The sequence below is a fragment of the Cannabis sativa genome, chromosome X (genome assembly GCF_029168945.1).
Source record: "Cannabis sativa cultivar Pink pepper isolate KNU-18-1 chromosome X, ASM2916894v1, whole genome shotgun sequence".
Lineage (NCBI taxonomy): Eukaryota > Viridiplantae > Streptophyta > Magnoliopsida > Rosales > Cannabaceae > Cannabis > Cannabis sativa.
The window spans coordinates 13,148,357-13,167,638 of record NC_083610.1 but is presented as its reverse complement, the minus strand read 5'-3'; the positions used below and the strand labels follow the sequence as shown (position 1 = coordinate 13,167,638).

Genomic DNA, 19,282 nt, shown 5'->3' with positions numbered 1-19,282 from the left:
GGTAAGAGCAAGAAGAAAGTTATTGAAATGCCAAAAGAAAGCCAAAAACTAACCAATCAGTTAACTAACTTATAACTACTAACTAATCGGTTAAGGTGGTTTGTGTTTTAGATATTGGAATTTGTCTGTAGTTAGAGGTTTAGTAAGAGCATTTGCAACTTGATCCAATGAAGGTATATATCAAACATATAGTTGTCTTGTTAGAATTTGTTCCTTCAAAGTGAAGATCAATCTCAATGTACTTGCTACATGCATGGAACACAGAATTAGCAACTAGAGATGTAACACTTCGATTATCAACCCAAAGGACAAGAAGTTGAATGAAGCGAACTTAAAGCTTAAATCAAAGAGAAGTGTTCTATTTTATTTCTGCAGCAGCATTAGCCAAGGCTCGAATTTTACTCTCTATGCTGGAACGAGTAACAACCTGTCGCTTTTTTGCAGACTAGGAGATAATATTGCTTCCCATAAACATGACATAGCTGCCAGTTGATCTTTGATCATTTATACAACTGGCCCAATCAACATCACTATAGTCCTGTAAATAAAGAAAATCTGATGGATGCAACTACAAACCATTAGCCAAAGTACCTTTAAGATATTGAAGTAATTGTTTGCAAGCCACCCAATACTTTGTTGTGGGAACATGAATAAATTGCCTAAATTTATTTATGATGAAGGCAACATCTGGTCGCGTTAAGTTAAGATATTGTAAAGCACATAAAGTGCTTCGATACAAGGTAACATCTTCGAAGGGTTCCCCATCTATGAGACTTAGTTTAGCTGTGGAGCTAGTTGGAGTAGAGAAATTCTTTGCTTCTTCTATGTGTAGTCTTGTAAGAAGATAAGTACTTGCTTTGACTTAAGTACATACCTTTGGCATATTTGAAAGTTTCCACACTGAGAAAATAGTAAAACTGATCCCAGATCTTTCAAAGAAAATTCGGTCTAGGTTAGATATGAGTTGAGAGATGAGAGAAGAATTTGGTCACGTGATGAGAATATCATCAACATAGACCAATAGGTAAGCCAGAGAGTTACCTATCTCATGAATGAATAGAGAATTGTCACATTTAGATGCTTTTGAAACCTCAATGAAACAAATTGGTTTTGCGCTTTTCATTCCAGGCTCTAGGGAGCTTGTTTTAACCCATACAAGGCCTTGTGAAGAAGATATACATGATTGAGTTTGTTAGGATCAACAAATCCTTGAGGTTGATGCTTGTAAATAGTCCCTTTAAGGTTTCCATGAAGAAAGACATTGCTGGCATCTATTTGTTTCACATGCCATTGAGATGACACAGTTATGCCGAGGACAACCCGAAGTGTAGTTGGTTTGACAACATGACTAAAAGTGTCCTCATAATCTATTCCTGGGGTTCGGAGAAAACCTTTGGCTACCAATCATGACTTGAACTTGTCTAATGTACCATCAACACTCAATTTTACTCTGTGAACTCATTTATTGTCAATTACATTCATAGAACGGTCATAAGGAACATGAGTCCAGGTGCCTTGCTTTGTTAAAGTATCAAACTCAACTTTCATAGCTGTACCATTGAGGGCTCTTAAGAGTAGCTATTATTGATCTTGGTTCAATGGGCAAAAGAGATTCTAGAAGAGGGTGTTTAGTTTCTAAGTAAGCCTTGGGTTTAGTAATGCCACTCTAAGACTTAGTTCTCATAGAATGAACCTTGGAAGGCAGTGTAGCAAAACTGTTGAGTGAATTAGGCAAATTTGATGAAGATACTTCCTTCTCAAGTATAGGTAAGGGTGGTGGGAGAGAGGGTTCTGTGTGAAATTGGATAATATAGCATCAAGGTTAGGTGAGGTGTTTGTAGGGTTAAGATAATTGATTTGGTTAATTTTTGGTTGCTTGGTTTGAGATGATGGAGTAAGGGTTGTTTCAGGTATAATATATGTTGGGAGTTGTGGTTGATTGTCTGGAGTTATGATGACAGGTAAGTTTGGCTCAGTTGGGATTGTATTAGGTATTATTGGTGGTTGCTGTAAAGGCTCTGGTGAGGGATTAGTAGGGACCATGAAGTGTTGGTGGGAACACAATAGTCTCAGATTTTACACTAGAAGAGACAACAACAGATATTGCAGTACTACAGTTGGACAAGGTTCAATGTGGAAAGTAGTTACAGGAAAGAAGGAAGAGGGGAAGGAATGTACCTGAGGTGCATCTTGAGATGTAGAAGTTGTAGGTAGCTTAGCTGGGAAGTGCTCTTCATTGAAGATAACATTCATAGCAATGTAAAACTTACAAATAGAGACATTGTTGTGACCTGAAGTCAAGTTTATGCTTGTTGTATGGCCTTAAGTTGGGAAAATATGCACACCCAAATGATTTTAGAATAGTATAATCTTGTTTCTTGTGAAATAAGACTTAATAAGGGGATAGAAAGTTTAGCACTTTGGTAGGTAATCTATTGATTATAAACACTACACAACTGAAGGCATGCCACCGATATTGAAGATTTAAGCCAGCTTGAGCGAAGAGAGTTCATTGATGTGTCTATGTTTTCTCTCTATCCTTCCATTTTGTTCATGGATATGAGTAGGGGTGTTCATCCAATCCAATCCGCACTATTTTACTCAGAGTGCATCCGATCTGCACTAAGTGCGGATTTTATTTTTTGGATCCAATCTAATCCGCACTATAGCTCAAATCCAATCAAATCCAATCCGCAAAAAGTGCGGATTGGATCAGTTATTTTGGATTGGTTACTTTTTAATATTAAATTATTTAAAATTTATGAAAAAAATATTTTTTTCACATAACTAGCAACAAAATTAAATAAATTATTATTATTTTATATCTCCAGCAACAAATTAAAATTAATAAAATAATAAATTCAAAGGAAGAAAAATTGTATGTATAAGAAAATGTTTAATTTTGTTTACATTGTATGTAGAAAAAAAAATTATATATAAGAATAGAATATACAAGTGATTTATTAAGTTTTGAAATATAATTGTATTATATGTATTATGTTGGGTTTTGTGTCCTAAATAAAATGCATTTCAATATAATTAAATTTACTAATTAATAAAGATGAGAAATTATTTTATGTTGCATGGTTCACATGATTTATTTCATGATTATATTTAATGTATAAATTCTATTAAGTCCAGAACATATATAAATATGCATATATTTGTTCATGATTATAATGTCGTCAACACAGTGAAATATAATCATGATTATATGTTCAAAAGTTTAATTCTCATAATTTGTCAGTTCAATGGATTTAGACTGACATGATAATCAGCGATAAGGTATACTTACACCTTGGATAAGTGTTATGTCCTTTCCAGGGTATTGGCAAAGTTTACCAGTATCGGATGTATGGAGTATACATTGGAAGGGACCGATATTGATCTTGGATAAGATATCATAAACTTACTATTATATCTTTCTAAGTCAACATCAATGGTTGATCTTAGGTCTATGGATCTTAATCCTGATATGGTTAGGTTCAACTTAGTTATATTATTTATGTTCTTAGAGTTGTTCGTGGAAGCTAACTTTTGGTTCTGGTGGATACTTACATCTTAGGAACATTGTAGTTCAATTGAGTGGGAGCGTTGATCATAGATATGGAATCTATAGCTTCTATAGGTATTTAGAAGTGAAACGATGATTTCCTTCGAGCTTGACTGAATAGAGATAAATGATTGAGATCTCATTTCAGTAATTATATTAGTTTACTGAAAGATCATTTATAGGTAGCTAAGTATTTTAAGGATAAAATACATTGAATGGTAGAACGGTAAATTTGTCCCTATTCAGTGTAGATTATCTATAAAGGATCCTTGACTATTAGGATTGTAACAATGGATAATCATAACGTATCTATATCGTGGTACATATAGAGCGTTCTATAAAACTGAGAGTGTATTCAATTCCAAATCTATAGTGGCGCAAGGTGGAATTAATAAGTTGAGAATTTACTTTGTGAATTCTATATCTACTTATTGAAAGCTCGGTTATATAGGTCATTGGTCCCCTCACTTGTTGAGATAATACTGCTTGTAGACTCAGTTAATTGATTTTAATTAATCAATTATAATTGTAAAATTAGACTATGTCTTATTTATGAATTTTCACTAAGCAAGGGCTTAATTGTGAAGATAAGAGGTTTTGGGATCAATTTGTTAATTAAGAGACTTTGTATGGTCTAATTAATAAATTACATAAATGACAATTTTATTTAGTAATTAATTATAATTATTAAATAAATAGTTTTGGCATTGGAAAATATAGTTTTATTGAAAAGAAGAATAAGTGGTTGAAAAAAGTTGTAAAATTATAATTAGAAAGTGGTCCTCTTCATGTACGACCATTAAGTTATTTTTTGCCCAATATTTTATTCTTTTAATTTTAATCCATATAATTCAACCCTAAACCCTACTTGAAACATTATAAAATGAACACGATACTCTCACTCATCCACTTGATGTCTTCAACCAAATCAAACCTAGTTTTCTATGTCAGACAACTAGTAAGATGAGAGAGTTCCTTCCTTAGTGATTCAAACCTCCTTCATTGTTCTTCACCTATTCGAACCCATAGTGAATGAGTGTCGTGCCCACACATAGCAAATCAAGTACTCAATCATAGTGAGTAAGACGGTGGTAACCAAACCTGAAGGAGAGAAAGAGATCCAAGTTCAGATCTTGATTATGCTCTGCGACAGAAAGGAATCAAGGGCTAGAGATCTTGAACGGAAGGAGTCATTATATTCCGCTGCAATCAATGTAAGGTTTTCTTAAATCCTTATGTGTTTATTTTCATTGTTTTAGAGAATTCATATTTAGGATGTTAATTCAACATACTTGTTAGTAAATCTAGATCCCGGTAAAATATTCCCAACATATTAGATTTACTGGTGGCTGGTGCAGATTGGGACAAAAGTGGACGCTCACCCTAGAGGGATTGCTTACGGGTGCCCCAAATTGCGACAGTGCTAGTGTTAAGGCAAGGTTCTGGTTGTATCCTGGAGAAGCGGAGAACTGTATTCCGCTTGTTTGGGGAGCGGCAGGAGGTGGAGCTCTTGGAAGTTGTGCTCCTGGTGTACATTCCGACACTCACGTCGGGTAATACCCTCCATAAGTCACTACCTGGGCTTCTTCCAGATTAATGTATTTCTAGACTCTCTTTTGAAAGTCCTGGAAGCTAGCTGCTCCTTCCTGCTGCAACTCGTTCCAAAAAGGGGTTCCTGTACGGATCCCAGCTTGAAGCAGGGCCAGTTGTTATCCGTCGTCCACCTTCTTGGTTTTCGAGGCCTCCTCCTTGAATCTCTTTATGATGTTTTCTAGGGTTTGCGCGGGTAGTTGTTTTATATTGGTTAGGGCACTGACCTAAAGGTTGATCTTTCGTGCCACCACAAACTGTCGCCAGAAACTCACTTGCAACTTGTTCCAACAGTCCACCGATCCTGGTTCCAGTTTCTTGAACCATTCTTTGGGAGACCCGCTCAATGTCAGTGGAAAGCATAGACACTTTGCATCATTACTAACCCTCATGACGGTCATTACCCTGTTGAATCGGGACAGATGGTCAATGGGGTCTGAGTCTCCTGTGTAGGTCGCTATTTCGGGCATTTTGAAAATTTTGGGGAGTTTTGCCTCTAGGATGTTCTGGGCGCAAGGTTCCCAATCTTCGCAATTAGAATCTAAGTCATCCCCCTTTTGTCTCCGGGAGACTCTAGCAATGTCTTTACGGAGGATCGCCAACTCGGCTAAGATTCCCTCATTCAAGGCGTCCCCTGACACCTGCTTTTTCTTTTCAAGGTGGTTTCTAAAGTCACCATGTTTTTCGTTAATTTTTTGTCTTAAATCAACTGGGGGTGCCTTCGACCTTTCCTCCCCCTTTCCATGGGCTCTTGGTGCATAGACACGCTCTTTCGGTCCTGTCGGTTCTAAGGGCCAAGACTTTCTCGAGGGAGCTTACCCCTCTGCAGACATTTACCTTTCAGGAAATCAGAGTAGACCTTTTGTGGATCCTGGGCCTTTTTGTTTCTCCCAGGGATTGAAGTGGGATTTTTCCTCGGAAGGATACCGTATAGGACTTGGCTCCCTAGTTTTGGGCCTTTGGGTGCTTGGCGAGGACTCTTCTTGTGTTTCTTCTAGTCCTGCAGGCACGACTTTGGGATGCACGTAAATTCCAGCTGTCTCCATGGCCTTTTGCATGGCAACCATTATTTCTTACATCCTTCTATTTTGTTCTTTTTGGGCAGCCAGTTCGGCATCATGATCAGCCGCTTTTTGCCTTAGGACCAGTAACTCAGTGTAGCTACCGTCGTCATAAGCATCGTACCCTTTGAGATTTTCTTTGTACTCCTCTTCGTTCGACTCGTCTCGTTCCTCAGAGCCCACATTTACTCGCGAGGCTGCCTCTTCACCATCTGGGTTCTGAGGATCCTGGGGGAACGAGGTTAGCGTGTGTGGTTCCGAGTTTCCACCATTGTAGCTTAGATTCTTGATTGTCACTTTTCGAACAACACTTCATACAGCTCTCAATGAAAGCACCAAAATATTGACTGAGATTTTCGACAACCAATTAAATGTGATAATAATAAGAACTTTGGCATAATTAATGCAGATGATTTTTACATGGTTCAGGCATTAAGGAGCCGTAGTCCACGAGTCTGTTATTAATGAGAGTATTTCCTTACAGAGAATGTTCTTTGTGTGTTTTTCTCTCTCCTTTCTTCTGATCCCCTTCCTCATTTTCTCAGAGGTATTTATAGAGATTGGTGGGAATAGTCGAAAAGGGGTAACCTGTCTTTAAGAGCTAGCTATGGATAAGCATAAGTTCCCAAAAGATACAAAATAGGGCATGCATTACCTACATAGTAGGCATCATAGAGGTTAGGTGAGATTAGCCTTCATCCTTCCTTGATTGATGTGATTCTTCATAATGGAGCCGTCGCCAACTCCTTTGAATATCGTGTAATCGCCCTAAATTAGGCTTATGATGTCTGACACGTCCTCTTATGGGCGTTCCTAGACGCTTTTCCCATGCTGCATTAAATGCGAGGTGACTGTTCAAGTAGATCATTCTCGTCCCGGAGGTGCCTTCCTATATCTTAACTCCTGGAGGAGAAGGCGTGCATTTTGCACTTGTCTGGGAGCTAACGCCATGAACCATACTTGTTGCCTCTTCCATACGACTTTTAACTTATCTCCAGGTGAGATGTCTTCTTTGTCCACATGTCATACATAGGAGCGGCCACATATATTGGGAATAAATCGAGGCAACAATATACTATTTAAATTATACAAATCTTAATTAATTGCGTTAACAATAATTTTACAATAATAAATACAAATTAATATAATTATTGTATGATAATTAATTCAATGTAAATTTCTTAATATGTAATTAATGGAAAATTTCTCAAAATTTATTAATTTAGACAATAAATCACTTAAATTTAGTAATTAATATTTTAATACATAATTATAACAATTAACATAATTATTGCATGCATGAATAAATCATGTAATAAATTATCAAATTAATTTTTTTTTTTTCACTTTTAATTTATACTAAATAACATATAAATTCTAAATATATGTATTAAATAAAAAATAAAAAAATTAAATAAATGCAAATTATTGACTAAATTAACACAAATAAAAAAATTAATTAATATTTTAAATATTTAAAATTGTATATATATAAAAAATCGGAACGTGGTTTTGTTAAAGGAAAAGTTGCTGTATTAAACGAGAAAATAACATATCGTTTGGGGCTGTCTCCTTCCTTCAACCAGGTCAATTTGACTCGTTTTCTACATGCAGGTCATTTGGACTCGACCCCAAACCTGGTCGGAACTCTCGATTCTGACAACCAAATCTGTCCAAATCAATTCTAAATGAATGTATATACAAAAATTATAGCATTCATTTAGATTTTATACATCAAAAATACATTAAAATAAAACTTTAATTTGAAAGAAAGTTCATGGGTCCAAACGAAACTTTCCAAAAAAAAAAAATAAATTAAGATGTAATACGATCTCCAATTTTATGAAACTTTCCAAAAATTTATGGAACTTTCATGCTTAAAACGATCTCCAATTTTATATTAATGTAATGATGCATGTAAAACTTGAAATAAACACAAAAAAAAAAAAAAAAAAAAATTAGAAAAACAAAAAGGTTTGAGCGGACCGAAAATTAAAATTTTTTATGTATATATCATATAAAAATATGGTAAACATATAGAATAGACCATTCTAATCAAACATATGTAATACAATTATGAAAATATTGAGCATTATGTATAAATATATAAGTAAAAATATATGTATATATAATATTATATAAATATAAATGTGTATATATATAAAATTATGAATATGAATATGAAAATAGAATTTTGAATATGAATATACATGTATAAATATATATATATATAGATATATACTAGAAGAAAGTTTACGTGCAATACACGTATATTTAGTTTTATTTTAGGTTATATATATTTATTTATAAATGTCAAAGTTAAAAATAAACAATATTTAATACATAGTGCTAAGAGAAAAATAATACATTAAAGTAATTTTCTTTTAAAAAAAAATTAAGTAAAATATTGTATAAAATTTTAAGAAATAAAAATTAATTAAACACAAGTTATTAATAAAATATATTAAAAATAACATTAATAACATTATGAAATTGAAAACAAAATAATATGAAAAGTTTTGAAAATAAAAAAAATCTTAAAGTTTTAAAGAAAATATCGTATAAAGTTTTGTAAATTAAAAGAAAATATTGTAAAAAAATTTAAAAATTAAAAAACTAAAAAAGAAAATATGTTTTTTTTTTTTAATTTTCAACTTGAGTGACAGAAAGAGAATTAAGAGATTTGTGTGTTATATATAATTGTTGCAATACATAACGAAAATAAAGTAATTCTTCCACGCGTAGCCAAATTAAATTATAAATAGAGTCGACACAAAATAAACGTCAAAACCATATTATAATTTCTTTTGTAAACAAATCAAATATATATACAAAACTTATAATAGGACTCACTTGTGGCGGTAAGAATATCATCATAATAAATGAATTTAATGATTAGCTAGATGTTAATTATATAGTATATACATAACTTTATATTTATATATATATATTTAATATTTTTTTTCTATTTTCAAAAAATATTCTTTTTTTTTTGGAAGTTGAAAATATTACCTATAATTTCAAATAATATTTAAAAATAAGCTATCTGCAAATATCAAAATTTAAAAATAATTTTTGATATTATTTATTCTAAAAAAAATGTGAAATGTAACCAAAAATATCCTACCACAAATGTGAAATATTTATAGTCTTAAAAAGTAATAGTATTATTTTGATATAGGGTAGAATCTGCAAAAATAAATGAATAAAATTTCAAAATTTACTCTAATAATTATACAACTTATAGAGTAATTCAAAACAAACATTATCATAAATAGGACTAAGTAATTATATGTTGTCAAATTTCTTATTCCTTCCCATTGCTACTTCCACCACTTGTTAACGGGCCTTGTATTCGGGAATTAATTTTTCAAATCTTTGCTTAAGAAAAGTGAGATAAATCTTTACCAATAAAGTAGAATCCTTGCTGAGTCAATGGAAAATATAATAAACTTGTCAAGTAATATATCTCAAATATACAGGCTGAGAGAGGAATGCATGGAACTCCTTGATTCTAAGCCTATAGCTAAAGCTGACTATATTGTCTTACTGGGAATTCCATGGGAGGTAATATAGGAGTAGGAGATGAGCTTTCTTTTGGGGTCAAAGATTAGATTTCTTTCGGCAAAACAGAGACGCATATTACGTTTAACGTTTATATATATATATATATATATATTTATATTGGATCTTTGTTACTTACATGGGAGGTAATATAACGTTTGCAATTCTTTAACTTAAGATTTGCTTTTATAAATATATTTTGATATATAATTTTATAAATCTAATAACGTGAATAGTTAAAAGTTAACCGAAACAAAAAAAAAATCTAGTGAATAATTAAAACTTAACAGAAAAAAAATATTAAATTAAGAATGTTTTCTTGAATAAAAAATTTTAAAAAAATAAGTCACCTAATAATTTCTCATAACACATACCTGGTCCTCTCCAAAATAACACATACCTATTTAAGAATAAGAGTCAATAATCATGTCATGAAAAATAAGATGGTTTAAGGTTAACGAAAACTCGAACTCACATTTCGATCGTGTTCTTGTTTGTTCAAATATCAATTCAAATAGATATAATTAAGAAAAGAATCACAATCAAATATTTAAAATTTAATATCAGTTCAAATATCAATTCAAATATTAATAGGATTTGTTTTATTATTATTTTATTATATATAAATAATATTTTATTATTTTATTAAATAAAAATGAAAAGTCACCCATAAATTTCTCATAAACCAAGAATTTCAGTTATATAGCCACACTTTATATAAAATAGATATAAATGGAACACTTTTTAATGGGTAATACTCATTGATGGGAACTAAAAAAAATTAATAAGGTAACAATCTAATAACCTTTTTATGGCAAGTTTCTAAAAATTATTTTTTTTAAAAAAAATATATTTATTTTTTATAAAATTGGAAATAATAATTACAACTAATAATTTGAAAAAAAAATTATAAATTATTTTTAAAAATTAATTAAAATTACTACTTTATTATTTTATGAAATTATGAGTTAACTAAAAATCATTTACATGTATATTAATGTGTTTTTTTTTATTAGAAGAATAAGAGTTTGATTGTGGAATCCAATTGTCTTAATATTATTCATATTCTTAAAAATAAAACGCTACAATACTTCTTAGTTCTTACTTAGGCTATCATTGTTAGAAAAATATTATTACCATCTAATGATTTTTTTGATATTACCATGAATCATTCCCCTAGAATAACTAATGAGGTGTTGTTCATTATTTATATTTTTAGGATTGGAAGATGATAATCTTGTCTAGAGGTCAAATATAATTTTTTGTGCTGAAATCCTTGTGTTGGCAATTGTCATTATTCAATAATGTTTATGATACTTTTTTCTTCCTTCATTTTTTTTTTTGTTAAATTTTTTTTCATTGGTTTTGTTCTTATAGATTTGGTAAGCTTAAGTATTTTTAAAAAAATAAAAACATATAAATAATTGTTAATTATTATAAAATTAAAGATTTTAGGTTTAAAAAAAAATCTTATACATTTTATGTGTATTACAGTTTAAAACTTAAAATTATTATTTTTTTTATTATCAGTAATGTAATTTAGAATTCTAGTATGAAGAAATTGAATAAAAAGATAAATATACACTTTTTTTTTTAATCTTTAAAATGATTTTTATTAAAAAAAATAGTTTGTTAATTTTTTTAGTGTGTTTTATTTTTTAAATAACAATTCTATTTATAAATTTTTTATTTCTATTAATAGTTTTATCTATTTTAGGAATATAGAGAATAACAAAATAGGAAATATTAATTTTTTAATATTTAATTAATGATTATAAATATCAACCATTAGATATTTGATCTAATGGTCAAGAATAAAATACCCATATATGGGTAATACCCATTAAGAGCATACCCATATATATATATACTAGCAAAAAACTACGTGCGAGACACGTATATTAAATTTTATGCTAGGTTTTTTTTATGTTATTTGAAAGTGAGATTATTATTGAATACTGAATGCAATATATTAGTGTTTAAGAAAGCTTAATGATTTAAATATGTTCTTAAGTTAATCCAAAAATAAACTAAAATTTGATGTTCCAATACTTAAAGAAACATTACTTAAATGGGGGTAAGATAAAAAGAAAATTAAAATCAATCTCTAAATTGTTGATAATTGAAGATAGCATTAGTCTAAAAATTGTAGATAAGAAAACTAATGATAGTCATTGGTGGATTTCAATCTTCATTTTCTTTGATAGAGACAATAGTGTAATTTTTGTATTTTGCACTTTTCATTCTAGCCGGGTCCGCATATATCTGGATTATCCATTTTTTCTTTGATAAATTGAATATGGTAGTGTCGACAAAGCGGCGGTGTTCCTGCAAACAGTGATATATTTTCATTTAAGATGATTAGACATGGTGTGCATAATTTATTTAATTAAAAAATAAACTTATGAAAGGCATGTAAAACTATTTAATTTTTTAAAAACTACACCTCTGCAGTATATTTCATTAGTTGGGCAGCATTACACGAAAATATTTTTTTCTACAATATATGCGAACATGACAGCAGATAGGCTCTTTGTATTGTCATCAAGTTCAACATATGATTGTAAAATGCATAATAACATATGATACCCTAAACCCTAAACCCTAAACCCTAAGCACTGTAAAATGCATAATAAGATTGTTAGTATATTTTTTTATTTTAACTTAATTTCAATAACATCATATATTTTTTGTAATATATCGTGGTGTAGGAAATCCTTTTTGGCCGCATGTTGACTTGTCACATATGAGTTTTTCATCGCGATTGTATAAATTTATTTTTTTATGACATGCGTCACATGACATGTAATAAAAATTCTGGAGAGTATGCCGCCTCAATCCAAAAATATTTTTTCTACATCCAAATCAAATGGTGTTAATAATAGTAAGATATTGAAACGAAAGTTTTATAAAGTAAATATTATAGTAGTGATCAACTCTGAAATTTGGATCTTAGTCACTATTTCGTGTAATCCAACAAAAGATTTTGGAGAAGATTCATATGTCAAGCAGTTTGCTATTGCGTTTTTAATTTTTGTTTCGTTACTCTCCGCCCTTAAAATAGAGTAAGTATTATTATAAATATAGTATACAAAAATTTAATTTTTTTTGTAAAATGTGTAGCTATAATAGTATGTGTATTTGATTTTATGAGTATTACCATTCCTTCAGTGCTTCTGCCTCGGGGAGTTGAGGATTGAATTCCAGCTGGGGAAAATAAAACCTTACATCTAAATCTAAATTTATATTTCTTTCACCTTCATTTTTTTTTGTTTTCATTTTATTTGATTTTAAATTAAATTGTATTCGATCTTGTCCCAGCTGGGGATCAAGTCTCTTGCTCGACAGAAATATGCCGACAAGTGTGAGGCCGCTATTAACGAGCAGATCAAGTAGGTTCCCTCTTTCTTTCCAATTTTCATCTATTTTTCATATTTTGATTGCAATAGTTTGTATTTGTTTATCTAATGGTTTTTCTTTACGGTTCAGCGTGGAGTACAACGTTTCTTACGCTTACCATGCCTTGTATGCCTACTTCGATAGAGATAACGTTGCGCTCAAGGGTTTTGCCAAGTAATGTATTTGAATTCTTTAGAAGTTATTTTCTTTCAGGCTTTTTTGGTCACCCTTATTTTGTCTTCCACTTCTCTAACATCAATCTCTTATAGATTAAGAAATAAATAATAGACTATCTAAATTATAAACAATATGTATATTGCTCAATCAAAGAAAACAAAAATTGAGATATACTTCACGCTTCAAAGTCACTCATTTACATGTTCAAAAAGACTATGAAACCAACTCAAATCATAATTCTTACAACTTTGTTAACCTGTACAAAGGACTCTATTATAAACCTATATAATAATAAATCTGATAGAATGGAGGAAATTTTTCTAATCAATCTGATAATAAATTTGATTGAGGTGATTGTTAATATCAGTTCAAATTCAAATATTTAATTTAGGATATTTATTATTATTTTATTATAGATAAATAATATTTTATTATTTTATTAAATAAAAATTAAAAGTCACCCACCAAGAATTTCAGTTATATAGGTATACTTTATATAGAATAGATATATATATATATATATAAAATTAGATCAACACAAATAAAATCGATCGTACATCTATTCTATATAAAGTGTGCCTATATAACAGAATTTTTGGTTTATGAGAAATTCATGGGTGATTTTTTATTTATATTAAAAATAAAATAGTTTATTAATAAAAATAAAATGATTTAAGAGAAATTCATGAGTCACTTTTTATTTATATATAATAAAATAAATCTTATTAAATTTTAAAAAAATAGGATATTAATCAATGATGATCTAGAGAAATTACCCAATATCGTAAAACGATGGTCTGTCTATGTACATTCCAATGATTAATATCTTATTTAAAATTACTAAACTAAACTATTCAAAGTTTGGAAAGGCTAACCCACATTCATACATATAGTTTTCAAAATTAAGCATAGTTTAATTAACTTTAGTTACAAAGTTTTTTCTTATAATCAAAATGTACAGATCGTACAAGATATTTTTGCAAGCTGGAGATGACAATTAATAAATTATTAATATTGGCAACTTAATTACTTGAAATAAATAAGTGTCCTAAGATATTTATACTTGGTCGTTCTATTCTATGGCATATTAAGATTTTTTATATTCTTCATTTATTTATTTTTGGTTAAATATTTGAAAAATATTAAGTATGAATTTTAAATAAATAAAATAATTACATTTGCTTTTGATAAATAATTTTTTTTTTTAATTAAATTAATTATTTACACCATATCTTATCATCTTAAATAAAAAATAATAACCTTTTTCATAAATACTGCAATTTTGTTGACGTTATCACATACAATTTATTCACAGTAAAATAAACAATTCACTTATATGGGGACCTATCTAGAATAAAAAATAGAAAATACAAATAGGAAAATTTGATTTTCTATACTTACATATACTTATATTTTATCCCTAAATCCCTCAAAAAAAATATATTTTATCCTTAAACTAATACATATCACCATTGAAAATATATGACCACTTTATCTAAAACCTAAAAATACCCCTCTCATAACTCAACCCCATCTCTCTCGCATTTCAGCACATGCATTGGACTTCATCAGGGTCCCCATCGGACCTGTCGGACCCACAAATTTTTTTAGTATAAAAACATTAAAAAAAAAAAAAATTGTAGTCCAATGGTGGTCCAATGGTCAACTGATGCTACTTTTTTTATGTACAAAAATATAAAAAAAAAAATAAAAAGAAATTGGTAGTCCGATGGGGTCCGATGGTCACCTGATGCTACTTGTTTTTATGTACAAAAACATAAAAAAAAATTGGTAGCAGATCTGGTCTGATGGGGTCCGATGGTGGTCCGATGGTCACCCGATGCTATTTTTTTATGTATAAAAACATAAAAAAAAATTGGTAGCAGATATGGTCCGATGGGTCTGATGGTGGTCCGATGGGTCCGATGGGGGTCCAATGAGGGGTTCGATTGTGTAAATGGGGTGATGTAAATGGACGGTATTTTGAGGATATCATAAAAGTTGTCATATCCTACAAATATCAGTTGTTATTTGTTTAGGAATTTTTTTTTAACCAAATGTAAGCATAAAAAATCAAATTTCCCTACAAATATTATACTGTTGTCTTTGTCGAAGTAAAAAAAAAAAAGACTAAAATCCAACTATTATGAGTATTTTTATTTTTCTTATCTACAACTTTTAGACAAATATTATCTTTATTTATCAACAATTTAGAGATTGATTTTTTTTTTTTTCTTATTTTACACAAATTTAAGTTGTATTTAATTGTTTTATTATTTGAACATTAATTTTTAGCTTATTTTTGGATTAACTTAAGAGCATATTACTATGAGGATATTAAGATTTTTTAAACACTATATATAGTATTCAGTATTTACTTTTAATTATCAATATTATTAATTACATTATTTGAAAATACATAATAATAATCTCAAATAATAACTAATAATATTTTTTCTTTAATTATTTATTGTATTATTTTTAAATAAAATAAAAAATATTTAACATAAAATTAAGTATATGTACCTCGCACGTAGCTTTTTGCTAGTATAATATATGTGTGTATGAAAACTTAAAATATAATCATGACTGAGATAATACAAATATTTTGATACTGTGAAATTAATTTTAATATAAAAATAAACATATAAAATTGATATGTAAAGCCAAATAAATTATATATGGGGAGTTATATTTGCACCCCTTAAACTTATAAATACACCCCATTATTAAAAAAAATATAAACTTAAATAATTTTTAAAAAATTACTCTTAATATTTTTTTTAAAATTTTTCTTCACATTATTTTATGTTAATTTTAATACTTATTTTAATTTTATTTTCATAACTTTTTCTAACTCATGTGTATTTTTTTTTAAAAAAATTTCACATAATTTTTTATTTTAATTTTTTTATCATAATATTTAAAATATACTTTATTTTTGTTTGATAGGTATATTTTTTAAAAATATGAATTGAAAGAAAAAAGTTAAAAAAATTAGTACAATTAAAAATATAAATTTTATATAAAATAAAAATTATCAAAATGGGGTGTCTTTAGAACTTTCTAGAGTGTAAATAAAATTTCCCATTATATATATGCAATGAAATGACTAAAATATCCAACAATAATTTCAATATGAAAATTAGACTTTCAAACTCTCTCAAGTTTCTTTAGATAAAATTTGAATGAGTGAAAAACTCAAATATTAAAATTTTATATTTATAGGAAAATTATTCTATCAATATTTAAGCCATATTAATTATTAAAATATTTAGTAAATCAATTTAACCATATAATTGTGATCAAATGCAATAACTCATTTTATTACAATTTATGCCATATATATAGAAAATATTCTTATAATAATTGCCTCAATTTAAGGAAAGCCTGCTAGAATTGGTACAACTTTTGGTGAAATTCTACTCACTATATATAAGTTTTAGAGAATTTTTTTTATAATGTAATTGTTTTCAATTAGTAATGGCTATTTCACCTAATTGCCTCATTTTAAGAAATACTCTCTAACACCACTATATATAGTTTTGAAGATTTTTTTTAAGCGATAATGTAATTCTTTGTGACAGAAGTTTAGTATTACAAATAATTATCAGACCAATATATAGATATATAAATTCATATAACCAATTATAAATAATAATTATTCACCGAAAAAAGAAGTGACAAATGTTAGCTATGTATTAATATATGGATAAGCACTACAATTTCAATTGCGCTAAATTACAAATCTTACTTGATTATATTATTGATTCAATAACACACTAGTCTCCAAATGAGTTTGGGACAGACTTATCAATTAAGAAAAAGATGATATATATATATACGAATCATCGATCATTACAAAACCCAAATGTACCGAAATGCCTCAAGCTGCAGATGGAGCTGTTACATACTTAACCCTACCGGCAGCTTTGGAGAGAGCATCAATGAAGGGCTGCATATTCACCGCCTCGGCTTGGACACCTCCCACGGCGGATCCAATCGGTTTCTTATAGTCTAGGGACTCATCGTTGTAAATGTCCCACCATTTCTTTATCAACATCTTAATATCATCTCTCTGCATATTCTCCTCTTTTCCTGTGTACCTCCATGGCTTTGATCCCTGATAACAACATTAATTATTTCATTTTTATTTAACTAACCCAACCAATATATTGTCGTATATATATTTATTGGAAACCTAGCTAGCTATTATTATATATATATACTTACCGTTGCACAGTAGTGCACCACTTTGACCTTGTCAAGCTCAACATTCTCCGGATGACGCCATAACATAGCCAATACAAGGTTGTAAACAAGTGGAATAGGCTTATAAATGTCTTTAAAGTACATGTTCAAAAAGTCCTGCATACACAAATCAAATAATTATTAAGCTATAATAACAACTACATATACACATATATAGACAAAGCGTATCAATATTATAAAGTTATGTATAGCATATTACATACCTGTTCAGCAAATGAGGTTGGAGTTGTGACTTTCAAAGTTTTTAAGAGATCATGATAAGTAGAGAGATTTGGCTCAAAGACAAACATGCCAGCGTTGAAGTAAAGGGCCGGAGGTGGACCCAACTCGGCTGTGGGCCACTTGACTCTCTCAGGGCATTGCTGGCAGTAGCCTACCTTATACTGAGGAGTGTGAGACCATGTCTTCTCGCAAAAACAGTCCATAACAGCGTAGAAATTCCCCTCGGCCAAATCGAAGAGGTGGTCTATGTTGTCGTATACCTGAATATCTCCATCCAAGTATATCATCTTACTATACTCTACGAACTGTACAAAAAAAATTAAAAAGGGTAATTTCGTCAATTCATGTCTACATGCAAACTATAAGACTGCCACGTAATCAAACGACGTAAGTAGTAACTACCTACTACGTACCTCCCATATACGGAGCTTGGAGTAGTTGATGACGTAATATGCCATGGCGAATTGGGTCTGGTTCTCGGGTGGGTAAACGGGTTCGATCTCTCGGACTATACACCCTTGTGATTCTAGAATCCGACGGTGATCCTCCGGTACGTCGGGTAGTACGGCCACCACTAAAGGGTACGCCGATTTAACCTTCCTTAACCCTTTCGCTAAACCAACAACGCCTTTCACGTAGTCACCGTTACCCGCTAAGAAAGTCACGTATGCCCGTCTGGGTAGGGTTGCGGGTTTGGTAAACGGAGCGGTTTTAACCGAGGTTGGGACAAGTTCCGGTGGAGCCATGTTTTAAGGCGAAGGAGAGCTTTTTTCTTGGAGAGATTAAACGAGCGAGAACGAGCACTAGAGAGAGAGAGAGAGAGCTTTAAAGTGCTTTGTAAGTGTTTGTGAAATGGTTTTTGGTTGGGGAATTATGAGAAGTGGCGAGGTGCTTAAATAAGCAGGAGAATGAAAATGGATTACGAGAAAAAGTGATCAACCACTTGTGAAGGATCTTGGCCTCTTTGTCCTACACGTGTCATGATGAGTAATCCAACGGTGTATGAGAAGGTTCTATGAAGATTCTGGAATTGGTCTATGTTAATTTAATTCATTTTAGTTTGGAGTAGAAGACACTAGAACCATATAGTTTATGTATTATAATACTGATCTTGAATATTCATGCCCAACCGAGTTAAGGTAGGACTTCTCTATGGTTCGGTATAGCTTAGCTATGATATTCCTAAAGTATTTATATTAATTTATACTTTTTATATTTCCTCCAAAAAAGAAAAATACTACTTTTTAATTATGTATATTTTTTTATTAGACATTTTGTTAGTAAAGCCCAAAGATCAAGGCCCAATATTAATTGACCCAAAACTAATGGACCAAAATACTACTTCTTTTGAACTTCTTGTTTTATTCGTGTGTAGCTATGTCTCAGAAGGTGTTGCGTGCTTTAAAGAAGAGGTCGGGCGATGCCTCTAGTCAGATATCTTCAT

The 19,282-nt window shown here is 30.1% G+C and overlaps 1 protein-coding gene across 1 annotated transcript; it reads right to left on the bottom strand.

The window, feature by feature from the left end:
- Positions 1 to 17,169: 17,169 nt before the first annotated feature.
- On the bottom strand, positions 17,170 to 18,725 carry LOC133032481 (galactinol synthase 1-like). Its single transcript, XM_061106447.1, has 4 exons — positions 18,252 to 18,725; positions 17,820 to 18,143; positions 17,578 to 17,712; positions 17,170 to 17,467 (listed from the first exon to the last, which is right to left on the bottom strand). Exons 1-4 carry the CDS (start codon positions 18,582 to 18,584, stop codon positions 17,231 to 17,233), a joined length of 1,029 nt encoding a protein of 342 aa, XP_060962430.1. The 5' UTR covers positions 18,585 to 18,725; the 3' UTR covers positions 17,170 to 17,230.
- Between the last annotated feature and the right edge of the window lie 557 nt (positions 18,726 to 19,282).